Here is a 14,223-nt window from a genome sequence, read left to right as displayed (position 1 = left end):
GTAAATGTTTTTACTAAAATACAAGAAAATACCCTTTTGTGTGCTTTTTAGAGGACATTTGTCTGTTTACTGAATGTCCAGCTTTGCACAAGTAATGCAAGACTCAACAATCTGATTTTTCTGCTGATATCAGAAAGATATGTGGTATCAGTAACTGATAAACAGCCCTAGTAAAAGGTGTAGCAGAGCGTTGTATTGACATTATATACACAATAGTGAATGAAGGGAGAAGTCCCGCCTATACCTTTATGAAACTCTGGCCCCCAGACCAAATGTACATGATTAATGATATACATAAATGTGTCATGCAATATAAAACATGATTGACAGGGAGCAAACTCGTTTCATAAACATGTTTATTCAGCTGTATTTTGCCAAAGCTGAGTTTCTATGAGACACGCATCATCACACAGAGCCACTTCTGATAATCCATTAATATGAATGCACAAAAAAGGTCAGTCTCTGACAATGAAAGCATGCATGTGTTGAGAGTGTAAGTAGTTATGACTGTCATGCTTGAAAACAAAAAAAAGGTGCCCAAACAAGTGAGTTAAAGAGCATGAGTCCAGCCATTTTGTTGCGAGGAAGTGCATCAATTAGGCATCTGCTGCGTGTAGGAGGATGTCGGTGAGAAAACTAGGAATGGAGATGATAGGGGAATGGTCGAGAACTGACAGGTACAGGATTGGTGCGTTGGACTGGGTGGCTGGCCAGGATTTAGCTCTTGTTGACGGTCGCGTAGACGGCTTCGAAGATGGCGGAGAGTTTTTCCTTGACATCGGCGGCCAAAGGTGTAATCTTCTCTCTCAGAGCATTGAGGTCGTCCGCGCTGATGGACTGTGCGTTGCCGTAGGCCTGCTTCATCTGTTCTTTGTATTCATTCACGTAGGGCTCAACCATAGCCTTCAACGTCTCCAGCTGTGTATAAACCTTTTCACGTACAGCCTCGACCATGGGCATGAGTTTGGCCTTGGTCTCCTCGACGTTGACGGACACCTTCTCTTGAAGCTGGGCCATGATGGGCTCCAACTTGGCTTTCAGAGCGTCCATCTCAGCAGTGTGTTTCGCCTGGTATTCGGCGAGCACGGGCTGCAGAAGAACACGGTACTCTTCGACGTGTTTGTCGATAACCATCTTCAGTTCAGCTTGTTGGGGAGCAAGTTTTTCCTTCAATTCGTTAATATCGTTGGCGATACTATCACGGATTGGCTGAACGGCGTCGGCGATGGTACCGACAACGCTGTCAGTCATGGGAGAAACGGACTCCTGCAGTGCCTTGAGCTGATTGTGGAAGTCGTCCAGGCGCTGGACAAGCTGGACTCTGGGTAAGAACAGAGAGGAGGGGAAGAACATCTCTTTTTAACCAAGATAAACCCGTAAAAGAACAATAGCACAGGTATCTTTAGCAAGAGATGCGAGGCGATATCCATTGAAATTGCCTTACTTCAAGTCTTTGTACTCGGTTTCGTCAAGATTGTCCAGGGCTTTTTTTGCACTTTCCTTAATCTGATTCAGGTAGACATCAGCTGCAGCCCGGACATGAGCCAGCTGGGAGGGGGCATCAGCCTGCAGGGATGCAGCCTGGGAGCCTGTGGGGTAACATGGATGAAGAGTCTCGAAAAGATCAAAGGAGAAATTTCCACATATTTAAACTGTCTTGAGTGCAATACTTACCAATGGCCAGCAGGAGGGCGAGTGCGAGAACAACAAACTTCATGATGGAGGTCTAAAGTAAACAAAAAAATGCTTTAGTCGACCACAAACATAACCTATTTGTCTATTACACACAATATATACCCAGGTTGAAAAATGTTTAACACAACAAGCATTGAGTTCCTATTAAAAGAACATGTAATGTGGGTTGATAAATTTAAAGAGACAGCTCTGGCAGATTTGGACTGCTGGCTAATCCAAATCCAGGTATTTTAGTTAGATGCAATCATAGAATTAGCTCGTAAAACCTTCTGGAGAAGCAGATATTTAAACTCGAAGGCACATTTACTAAAAAGCAACAATAAAACATTAAGGCATTAAAATTCCTGAGACGAACGCAACACGACTACAAGTCTACAGCCTGTCCGACAGATAAAAAAGTTCTTTGGTCACCCAAATCCCGGTTGCAGCTGCAGCTTGCCTTACCTGGTCAAGTTGGTGAGGAGACTGAACAACTCGAGCAGAAGGCTACCTTATATAGCGCTCGGATAAGGGATGAGTCCTCACGTGGAGGAGGGGGGAAGGTGTGCGAGCTGTGTGTCTCCGTGGAAGTGGACCTCACCCCCAGACATCTCTCTCAGCAGGGGACTAAGTTGAGAGTTCAATGGTCACCTGCAGGGAGAACACTCAGTACGCGGTTGAGAAAAGGGATGGAATTTTTCGAACCGAGGTCTAATCTGGTAATTTCATTGACGATATTGATGAGAGGGTCTTTTTCTTTTGTAACAGGCGGACATGAACACTACTGTACACTGCATGTAAAGGGAATTCAAAACAGTACATTTTTTTAGACATGCTGGGCGATTGAAAAGTAACTCCCTTTTGTTGTATGATTTGTACTATAATTGTCAAAAATTCTTATAAATTTGTTTTATTTTCAAACATATTTTACACATTATTCACAGTATTTATTGTATTTTCTTTCCTTTATAATCTTTTAGATTGATTAATTATTTATACATTTGGAGGCTCTACTGGACAAGCATGCATGCCGAACACCCATGTGAAAAATAATTTAAAAAATAATAAAATAAATAAAATCAAATAATATATACAAATAAAGAAATAAATAAAAAATGCTTCCCTCACACATGCATTTTTTGTAAAATGTTTAATAAATTATATGTAATTTAAAAATAGGAGTTGCTTTACAATCACCCCGTATATAAAGCAAATATATTTTTAATTTTCATTCATGATTCATTTTAATGTTGTATCGATGGTTTTTATTTGCTGTTGAGGGAATGAAAATGAAATTGGAAAAAAAAAGAAAGTTGAAAGTTCAGCTGACTCTATTTGTACTTAGTGGGTTGAATGTTTGCAGCAGATGAGACATTCTTCTTGGCACTATTGATATGAAGCACACACACACACACAATACACACACACACACGTCTATATATATATATATATATATATATATATATATATGTGTATATATATATATACACACACACACACGCACACACACACACATATATACATACATACATATATACTGTACATATATATACACACACCTATATACATACATATATATGCACACATATATACATATATAAATAGATATATAACATATATAAGATTTGAGATAATCAGTTCATGAATCTGATGAAAGAATTAACTCTAATATAGCCACAAAAAAGACTTGATGCAATCAAATGTCCAAGTTGGAACTGATATCATGTGTTCGTGTACACAGACACCCACCATGAAAAAAGGACAAATTATCAACAAAGACTTATCTCAGTTTGAGGATAACATGTGTGTTAGCAAAAGTGTGTGTGTGTGTGTGTGTGTGTGTGTGTGTGCTTGATTAATAGGTTAAAGAGTGTTATGTGCCATTGCTGTTGTTTGTTGTCCTATCACTAGTGGACTTTGTCACCACGGATTCGTGTAATTCAATTCAACAAATGGAGATAATAAGAGACGTCTCCAATTGTGTGTTCACATAATTGCATACAAAAATGAGGGTGAATAAAAGCAAATTTATTGATGGGTCTTGTTTTGTACGTATTAACTACGCATTAGTTTAATTTGTTAATGCTGTGTGGGGAATGTTTATTAGTCGTCATTCAAACGTGTCCATGCAATGTATCGACTGGAAGCTTGTTCGTTTAAGGGTTACTGAGTGCAAAGTAAATCATTGTCATGAGCAGAAATTGGTTGATAAATCATGTAAAAAATCAGCGAAACAACATGCTTCCAAGGATTAGGTGACGTGTCCATTCTGTTTTGGACTTTGTGGGGTTAGAAATTCATATCTGTGACATGGTTATATCTACACTTCTGTTAAAATGTACCAAGCAGTTGTTTCAATACTTTACATTAGTGTTGGGCAATACTACAAATCTGGGTATCGATCCAAAACCAAGTAGTTACAGGAGCAGTATTGGGCATACCAATGCTGACACTAATACTTATCATTTTTAAGATCATTGAAATACTGAATTTTTAACAATATCAAGTAAATATATATATTTTTCTTTATTTCCTTTTATTACATACAGTACAATATTTTGAGCCAAATGAAGTCAATAGTGCATAATAACTAAACATAATCAAAAATTACTATCGACTTAGCGTGGCTTCCTTATTTTCCTGCGGCACGTGTCCATTTTGACAATAAAACATACATGTACTGAATGCAATTGCATGTCTTATAATTGTAATATTATCTGATAATGTAACATAATATTAGGTTATCATTCATTTCAAAACATTTTTTGTCAAAATAAAAATAAATACTTAAATATGTGCTTGTTTTCTGATTTCAAATCAGGTTATCCATCAAGTTGTACACTGTACAAATGACAATAGACTTCACGATAAAAATCTGGCGACTGGGCTGCCAGTTTTTCACAGCAAAATCGAAGCTTTTTTTAAAAAAGTCAACATAAAAATGTTCATCATATAAGGTTATTATATATACGCAGTTTATATTTATATTCATACTATATATTATTCAATATTACAAGCGGGCCTCTGAGGGCAGCACAATTGCGATATGGCCGCCAATGAAAACGAATAGCATGTTTATCAAGTTCTTGTGCTGCAGGGATAATGACACTTGTAAAACATAGTTTATTTGCGGTTTATTAATGACTTAAAAAACGGCTTCACATTGTGAAGGGACGTTAGCCGCTAGCGAGGATGCTACATTGCGTTGAAGACGCATTCATCCCTATGTCGCTGTCGAATGTGCGGGACACAGTTCGAATGTATCAACATGCGTTATCACGATATGACAACGATATTAACGGCTCTATTGTCTCGTCCCACAACCCTAGTGCTTGCACTGAAGAGAAAAACATTTTTTGATTTGGCCTCGCTCTAAACCAGGCCTGGGCAATTATTGTGACTCGGGGGCCAAATTTACAGAAAAAAGGTGTCTGGGGGCCGGTATATCTATTTTTAGAACAAAATACAAAATCCCACAATAATGTCTGATTGAAAGCTAAAAACATTATGACAGACCACCTGAAAAAACGGAATTGATTTTTACATTTTCTATGAGACACCCAGAATGCCATCCATCCATCATCTTCCGCTTATCCGAGGTCGGGTCGCGGGGGCAGCAGCCTAAGCAGGGAAGCCCAGACTTCCCTATCTCCAGCCACTTCATCTAGCTCTTCCCGGGGGATCCCGAGGCGTTCCCAGGCCAGCCGGGAGACATAGTCTTCCCAACGTGTCCTGGGTCTTCCTCGTGGCCTCCTACCAGCTGGACGTGCCCTAAACACCTCCCTAGGGAGGCGTTCGGGTAGCATCCTGACCAGATGCCCGAACCACCTCATCTGGCTCCTCTCGATGTGGAGGAGCAGCGGCTTTACGTTGAGCTCCTCCCGGATGGCAGAGCTTCTCACCCTATCACTAAGGGAGAGCCCCGCCACCCGGCGGAGGAAACTCATTTCGGCCGCTTGTACCCGTGATCTTATCCTTTCGGTCATGACCCAACGCTCATGACCATAGGTGAGGATGGGAACGTAGATCGACCGGTAAATTGAGAGCTTTGCCTTCCGGCTCAGCTCCTTCTTCACCACAACGGATTGTTACAACGTCCGCATTACTGAAGACGCCGCACCGATCCGCCTGTCGATCTCACGATCCACTCTTCCCCCACTCGTGAATAAGACTCCTAGGTACTTGAACTCCTCCCCTTGGGGCAGGGTCTCCTCCCCAACCCGGAGATGGCACTCCACCATTTTCCGGGCGAGAACCATGGACTCGGACTTGGAGGTGCTGATTCTCATTCCGTTCGCTTCACACTTGTCTGCGAACCGATTCAGTGAGAGCTGAAGATAACCGGCCAGATGAAGCCATCAGGACTACATCATCTGCAAAAAGCAGAGACCTAATCCCGTGGCCACCAAACCGGATCCCCTCAACGCCTTGGCTGCGCCTAGAAATTCTGTCCATAAAAGTTCTGAACAGAATCGGTGACAAAGGACAGCCTTGGCGGAGTCCAACCCTCACTGGAAACGTGTCCGACTTACTGCCAGCAATGCGGACCAAGCTCTGACACTGATCATACAGGGAGCGGACTGCCACAATAAGACAGTCCGGTACCCCATACTCTCTGAACACTCCCCACAGGACTTCCCGAGGGACATGGTCGAATGCCTTCTCCAAGTCCACAAAGCACATGTAGACTGGTTGGGCAAACTCCCATGCACCCTCAAGAACCCTGCCGAGAGTATAGAGCTGGTCCACAGTTCCACGACCAGGACGAAAACCACACTGTTCCTCCTGAATCCGAGGTTCGACAATCCGGCGAAGCCTCCTCTCCAGGACACCTGAATAAACCTTACCGGGAAGGCTGAGGAGTGTGATCCCACGATAGTTGGAACACACCCTCCGGTCCCCCTTCTTAAAGAGAGGGACCACCACCCCGGTCTGCCAATCCAGAGGTACCGCCTCCGATGTCCACGCGATGCTGCAGAGTCTTGTCAACCAAGACAGCCCCACAGCATCCAGAGCCTTAAGGAACTCCGGGCGGATCTCATCCACCCCCGGGGCCTTGCCGCCGAGGAGCTTTTTAACTACCTCAGCGACCTCAGCCCCAGAAATAGGAGAGTCCACCACAGATTCCCCAGGCACCGCTTCCTCAAAGGAAGACGTGTTGGTGGGATTGAGGAGGTCTTCGAAGTATTCCCTCCACCGATCCACAACATCCGCAGTCGAAGTCAGCAGAACACTATCCGCACCATACACGGTGTTGATAGTGCACTGCTTCCCCTTCCTGAGGCGGCGTATGGTTGTCCAGAATCGCTTCGAAGCCGTCCGGAAGTCGTTTTCCATGGCTTCCCCGAACTCTTCCCATGTCCGAGTTTTTGCCTCCGCGACCGCTAAAGCTGCACACCGCTTGGCCCGTCGGTACCCGTCCACTGCCTCCGGAGTCCTATGAGCCAAAAGAACCCGATAGGACTACTTCTTCAGCTTGACGGCATCCCTCACTGCTGGTGTCCACCAACGGGTTCTGGGATTACCGCCACGACAAGCACCAACAACCTTGCGGCCACAGCTCCAATCAGCCGCCTCGACAATAGAGGTTCGGAACATGGTCCACTCGGACTCAATGTCCCGCACCTCCCTCGTGACATGTTCAAAGTTCTCCCGGAGGTGTGAATTGAAACTCTCTCTGACAGGAGACTCTGCCAGACGTTCCCAGCAGACCCTCACAATGCGCTTGGGCCTGCCAGGTCTGTCCGGCATCCTCCCCCACCATCGCAGCCAACTCACCACAGGTGGTGATCGGTAGAAAGCTCCGCCCCTCTCTTCACCCGGGTGTCCAAAACATAAGGCCGCAAATCCGATGACACAACTACAAAGTCGATCATGGAACTGCGGCCTAGGGTGTCCTGGTGCCAAGTGCACATATGGACACCCTTATGTTTGAACATGGTGTTTGTTATGGACAATCCGTGACGAGCACAAAAGTCCAATAACAAAACACCACTCGGGTTTAGATCCGGGCGACCATTCTTCCCAATCACGCCTCTCCAGGTTTCACTGTCGTTGCCAACATGAGCGTTGAAGTCCCCCAGTAGGACAAGGGAATCACCCGGGGGAGCACTTTCCAGTACTCCCTCGAGTGTACCCAAAAAGGGTGGGTATTCTGAACTGCTGTTTGGTGCGTAAGCACAAACAACAGTCAGGACCCGTCCCCCCACCCGAAGGCAAAGGGAAGCTACCCTCTCGTCCACTGGGTTGAACTGAAACGTGCAGGCTTTGAGCCGGGGGGCAACGAGAATTGCCACCCCAGCCCGTCGCCTCTCACTGCCGGCAACGCTAGAGTGGAAGAGGGTCCAGTCCCTCTCGAGAGAACTGGTTCCAGAGCCCTTGCTGTGCGTCGAGGTGAGTCCGACTATATCCAGCCGGAACTTCTCTACCTCGCGGACTAGCTCAGGCTCCTTCCCCCCCAGTGAGGTGACGTTCCACGTCCCAAGAGCTAGCTTCTGTAGCCGAGGATCGGACCGCCAAGTGCCCTGCCTTCGGCTTCCGCCCAGCTCACAATGCACCCGACCTCTATGGCCCCTCCTATGAGTGGTGAGCCCATTGGAGGGATGACCCACGTTGCCTCTTCGGGCTGTGCCCGGCCGGGCCCCATGGGGACAGGCCCGGCCACCAGGCGCTCGCCATCGTGCCCCAACTCCGGGCCTGGCTCCAGAGCGGGTCCCCGGTGACCCGCGTCAGGGCGAGGGAAATCTGCGTTCATTTTGTTGTAATTCCATAGAAGTCTTTGAGCTGCTCTTTGTCTGATCACTCACCTAGGACCTGTTTGTCTTGGGAGACCCTACCAAGGGGCATGAAAGCCCCCAGACAACATAGCTCCTAGAATCATTGGGACATGCAAACTCCTCTACCACGGTAAGGTAGCAGCTCAGAGTGTACATGACAATAACGCAGGATTCACAATATTAACTGTGAATGATAAAACACTGAATATTGACAATATATGAACGTCACACCCCCCTTCGATCAACATATTTTACAATGAAAAATCGCAACAAAAATGCAACAAACGCAGCGAAATATGAACACAGAGGGTAAAAAAAACACACCTACAATCCGACATATCACTAAGTTTCAGAACTTTGTTGTAAAAATCTCCTTCTGCATCCGTCCCGACTCCCGCATTTTAGGCAGGCCGCTCCGGAAACAGTCCGTGGAAACGCTCCCCACCCACACTGCTTGGTGCCTCGTCTGAGCTGCTGTGACTTAGATCAGTGGCTCTCAACCTTTTTTCAGTGCCGTACCCCCGTGAACATTTTTTTTATTCAAGTACCCCCTAATCAGAGCAAAACATTTTTGGTTGAAAAAAAGAGATAAAGCAGTAAAATACAGCACTATGTCATCAGTTTCTGATTTATTAAATTGTATAGTAGTGCAAAATATTGCTCATTTGTAGTGGTCTTTCTTGAACTATTTGGAAAAAATATATATAAAAACAACAAAAAACTTGTTGAAAAATAAACAAGTGATTCAATTATGATTAAAGATTTCTACACATAGAAGCAATCATCAACTTAAAGTGCGCACTTGGGGGATTGTAATAGAGATCCATCTGGATTCATAAGCATTTCTTCACAAAAACGAAATCTTTAACATCAATATTTATGGGAGATGTCCACAAAAAATCTAGCTGTCAACACTGAATATTGCATTGTTGCATTTCTTTTCACAGTTTATGAACTTATATTAATATTTTTTTGAAGTATTATTCAATACATATAATTATAAAGGATTTTTGCATTGTTGCTAATTTTAGAATATGTAAAAAAAAATCTCACGTACCCCTTGGCATACCTTCAAGTACCCCAGGGGTACGCGTACCCCCATTTGAGAACCACTGACTTAGATTAACATAGTAACTAATGAGATTACCATAGTAACTAGTATATCATGCAAACGCGCGGATTCCAAACATTGAAATACTTTGTATATTTCAACACTTACAGTCATTTGAAAACATCACTACACATCATAATGGCAGCTACAGTTTCCATCTTAAAGATCTAAATAAATAATTTGGTAACGTCCGGCCTTAATTTTTCCCCAAATCTGCACTAAACCAATCAGCAAAGAAATAGTCATTTTTTGTGTACCTCGGTTTTCAACAAAATTTTGGCCACAATTTACGCTCCCAGTTTAGGCATACAGTCTCAGCTATCATTCGGAAAAACACTGCGCATACCAAACTAGTCCATTTTAACCGAGTGCCCAAACAAATAACCCCAGACGTTGGTGACTCAGTCTCTGTGCCTTTTTTTTTGTTGGTTGCATCCAAAAAAACCAACCGAATGGGGCCACATAAACTAGCAAGTGACACCACTTTTATTAAAAGAAAACAAAAAAAAGGTCTAAAACACAATGAAATTCAAAAATAAAGTTGTCTTCTTCGCCAACAAGAGTTTTCAGTAAATGTAAGATTTAGATTCCTACAGTAGCACCTCAACGTAAGAGTACCCCAATGTAAGCGAGTTTTGAGATAAGAGCTGTCTTTCTGCTATTTGCTATGGTCTTACTTGCTAGCACTAGCTCATAGCCGGAGAGCGACATAACTTTGTTTTTCCAAGCATGAGAAGGCATAACGTTATTGTGAAGGACTTCACTGAAAAGAAGTGGAGTGATATTCAAGAAATCATCAAAAACAGGACTTGGCGAAGCAATTTGACGTACTGTATCCCTGCTAGTCTGCAACATGCTAAAGCAGAATGAATCTAACGCCAACCAAGGACGTTAAAATAATACATCAATGGTGGACATGTATCCATACAAATATGGAAAAGCTGCTGATGGTGTGTTTGACACAAAAGGAGATTCCATAAAAGTCCATTCTCCGAGGTAAATATGTACTTTATTAATACATTACTTCATAAAACTACTACAGTTGTAAATAGGACATTAAATGTTATTGTTTAATACAGTCTGGCTTATCTAAAAGTTAGCTTTTCTTTTTAAAGGGCATGTTAGATATTAAAATTGTGCTGCACCAATTAAATTGATTTCAATTGATTTCTATGAGAGACGTTGATTTGAGATACAAATGTTTTGAGTTTAGAGTTCTGTTACAGAACCGATTCATTATATATCGCCTCTGCTGTCACTCTCCAGCACTGTGCAGACATGTCCAATAAGCATGATCCACAGGCCATATCATCCGCTCTGACTTCAGAACTGCTGACCCGGACTAAAATGGGCCTTGACAGAGACATGACTTTATCTGCAACAGCAACCTTTGAGACTGCATGCAGCCGACCTCATTGATTTGGCATCGGCCCTGGTCCTCCTATCTCAATGAGTGCCATAATTGTTATCAAGTGGAGCATGACAGCTTTAAGTTTTGCTCGTTTCATAATTCTTCAATGAGTGAGCAAAGTTGTAAAGAAGAAAAACAAGAATATTTCTACACAAATGTATTACAGCTATATCATTTTCTAATTGAAAGAGCATAGAGAATGTACAAATAGCTTGTGACCGAAAAAATATATTAGCAAGCAAATATGAAAAACAGGCAGTACTTATTGTAGTTTGTGCAAAATCAAGGGAAAAAAGAACTGAAGATGATTAAGAACATAAAAAAATGTAATATTGACATTAAATTCAATCAAAATGTGAATTTTCCAAGAACCCAGGATTTGATTACGATTTACAATCACAAATGATTTCTTATTCAACATGAGTCTCGATTCAAACCGATTTTTGCATTAAATTATTTGATATACAAAATATAATAACACCTTTTCAAAACAAGTTACGAGTTACAAATGCTCTCTTGGCTGGTGATGTATGACATTTACTAATATTTTCAAACTATTTTATTTTGATAGTCTTTCATCGTTTTTAATTGATTCTTCAAAAAAAACATATCAGAATGGAAATAAGTAAGAATCACAATTGGGATGGGAATTGTTTTTAATAAAACAAGTTACAATAAGTAGGGGCATAATTTATTTCTCTATTCAACAATAATCTTGACTCAAATTGATAATCGTATTATGTTACTTGTTACAAAACAATTATATTAAAACTTCAAAACAAGTTACAGGATACAACAGCTTGCTTTGCTGGTAATGTACAACATTTACAATTGTTTTCAATCTATTGCATTTCAACAGTTTTTCATCTTTTTTCAAATCAATTATTCTAATAAATCCTATTGGAATCGGAATAAATAAGACTCGCGATTTAGATGTGAAGTTTAATTTTTTTTGCAAAGCCAGTAATAAATATAAGATACAACAAGTTACAAAAGGTAGGTGTGGTATTTATATATGAATAAATAAATAAACAGATAAATAAATAAATAGAGTGGAATAAACCCTTACACTAAATTGTGGACTGATTCTTGGGGGGGGAGGGCGATTTGATTCACAATCGATTCTCTATTCAACATGATTGTGGATTCAAATTGATTCTCGCATTATATTTTTCAGTAGAAAAATTGTAATAAAACCATTTCAAAACAATTTACCGGTACATGAAAAAAAAAAAAGGTTCCTCTTAGCTGGTGATGAACAATGTTTACCATATTTTTCAGTCGATTTTTAAAAAAATGTTTAAAGACGTTTTTTTTCGTTTTAACCTTCTTTTTTTTTTTTTTTTTTAAATAAGTCATATCAGAATTGGATTAAATAAGAATTACGATTTGGATGTGAAATTATTTTTTGTAGCACCCCGACTAAACATTAAACAAAACAAGTTGCAATAAGTAAGGATGTCATGAATAAATTGATGGATAAATACTGAAATAAATACAGTTGAATTAACCCTTAGAGCAGACCTTGGCAAATTAAGGCCCAGGGGGCCACATGTGGCCCGTTAAGCTTTTCAATCTGGCATTCCCAAATAATTTGTTTAGTGTAGCTGCCATTATGATGTGTAGTGATGTTTTCTAATGACTGTAAGTCTTGATCTATACAGTATTTCAATGTTTGGAATCTGTACTTTTGGATGATATACGAGTTACTATGGTAATCTAATTAGTTATTACCACCTGAACGCCTCCCTGGGGAGGTGTTTAGGGCACGTCCGACCCGTAGGAGGCCACGGGGAAGACCCAGGACATGTTGGGAAGATTATCTCTCCCGGCTGTCCTGGGAAAGCCTCGGGATCCCCCGGGTGGAGCTGGATGAAGTGGCTGGGGAGAGGGAAGTCTGGGCTTCTCTGCTTAGGCTGCTGCCCCCATAAACCCACCTCGGAAAAGCGGAAGAAAATGGATGGATGGTAATCTAATTAGTAAGTATGGTCATCTAATGAGTTACTATGGTAATTTATGTCACAGCAACTCAGATGAGAAACCAAGCAGTGTGGGCGGGAAGCGTTTCCACAGACGCAGAAGGAGATTTTCACAACAAAGTTCTAAAGCTTAGTGATATATCAGATTGTAGGTGGGTTTATGTTGTACCCTTTGCGTTCATATTTCACTGTTTGTTGGATTTTTGTTGCGTTTCACTTGATATGTTGATCGGAAAGGGGTATGACATTATTTTTTTGTCAATATTTAGTATTTTATCGTTAATACAATTTTTTTAAATTCCATTACGTTTTTTAAGGCGGTCTGTCATAACGTTTTTAGCATTCAATCAGACATTATTGTGAGGTTTTGTATTCACTCCTCTAAAAATAGATATACCGGCCCCCAGACACATACTGTTCTCTAAATGTGGCCCCCGAGTTAAAATAATTGCCCAGGCCTGCCTTAGAGTATATTGTGAAGTGATTATTGGGGGGACGACTCAATTCACAGTCAATTCGCTATTCTCGATTCAACTGATTCTAGCGTTGTATTATTTGGTAAAAAAAATTATAATAAAACCTTTTCAAAGCAACTTACAGGATACAAAAGCGCCTCTTAGCTGGTGACGTATGTTTTCAATTGATTTTTTAAAATAATTTTTCATTGTTTTCAATTATTAAAAAAAAAAAAAAAAAATCATACCAGAATCAGAATTGATAATGCAATTTAGCTGTGATTTGTGTTTTTGCAGCACCCCAAGTAAACATAAAATACAACAAGTTACAGCAAGTATGGGTGTTGATTATACAATAATATATTAACAAATGAATTCTGAAATAAATACAGTTAAATTAACCCTTGGAATATATTGGGGACTTTTTCGTCCCTTCAGGTTCTGTATTTTTTTTTACTATACAGTAGCTTTTGTTGTGTTGCTATGATTTAAGTATTTTTTTTCCTGAGAAAGTTTTTTATGTTCAATTCCGATATTATTATTTAAAATTCTTTAAGACGTCAACGATGCTCTGGGTATTATTTTAACCTAGATAAGAAGCGCCAGGACAAAAAGGTCCTTCAGGGAGTTAAGAGTTTATAAAAAAATGTTTTATTCATTTTATTTAAATCATTGATGTTATCTCATTTATTGTATTATTTTAATTATCTTTTTTAATTTTACATTTTGTCCTCAAATCTTGTAATCAACTTCAGTCCTAACATGTCCTGTTATTATTATTATTTTAACACTTTGAAAAACAATTTTACCTAATTAT

At 41.0% G+C, this 14,223-nt stretch overlaps 1 protein-coding gene across 1 annotated transcript; it reads right to left on the bottom strand.

Annotated features, from left to right (window-relative positions):
- Window positions 1-339: 339 nt before the first annotated feature.
- On the bottom strand, window positions 340-2,230 carry LOC133548021 (apolipoprotein A-I-like). The gene is made up of 4 exons (XM_061893460.1): window positions 2,140-2,230; window positions 1,675-1,726; window positions 1,445-1,589; window positions 340-1,321 (listed from the first exon to the last, which is right to left on the bottom strand). The coding sequence occupies exons 2-4, from the start codon at window positions 1,715-1,717 to the stop codon at window positions 718-720; spliced, it is 792 nt and encodes a 263-aa protein (XP_061749444.1). The 5' UTR covers window positions 1,718-1,726; window positions 2,140-2,230; the 3' UTR covers window positions 340-717.
- Between the last annotated feature and the right edge of the window lie 11,993 nt (window positions 2,231-14,223).

This window comes from Nerophis ophidion, unplaced genomic scaffold, assembly GCF_033978795.1.
Source record: "Nerophis ophidion isolate RoL-2023_Sa unplaced genomic scaffold, RoL_Noph_v1.0 HiC_scaffold_338, whole genome shotgun sequence".
Taxonomy (NCBI): domain Eukaryota; kingdom Metazoa; phylum Chordata; class Actinopteri; order Syngnathiformes; family Syngnathidae; genus Nerophis; species Nerophis ophidion.
This window is presented reverse-complemented; position numbering and strand designations above follow the sequence as displayed.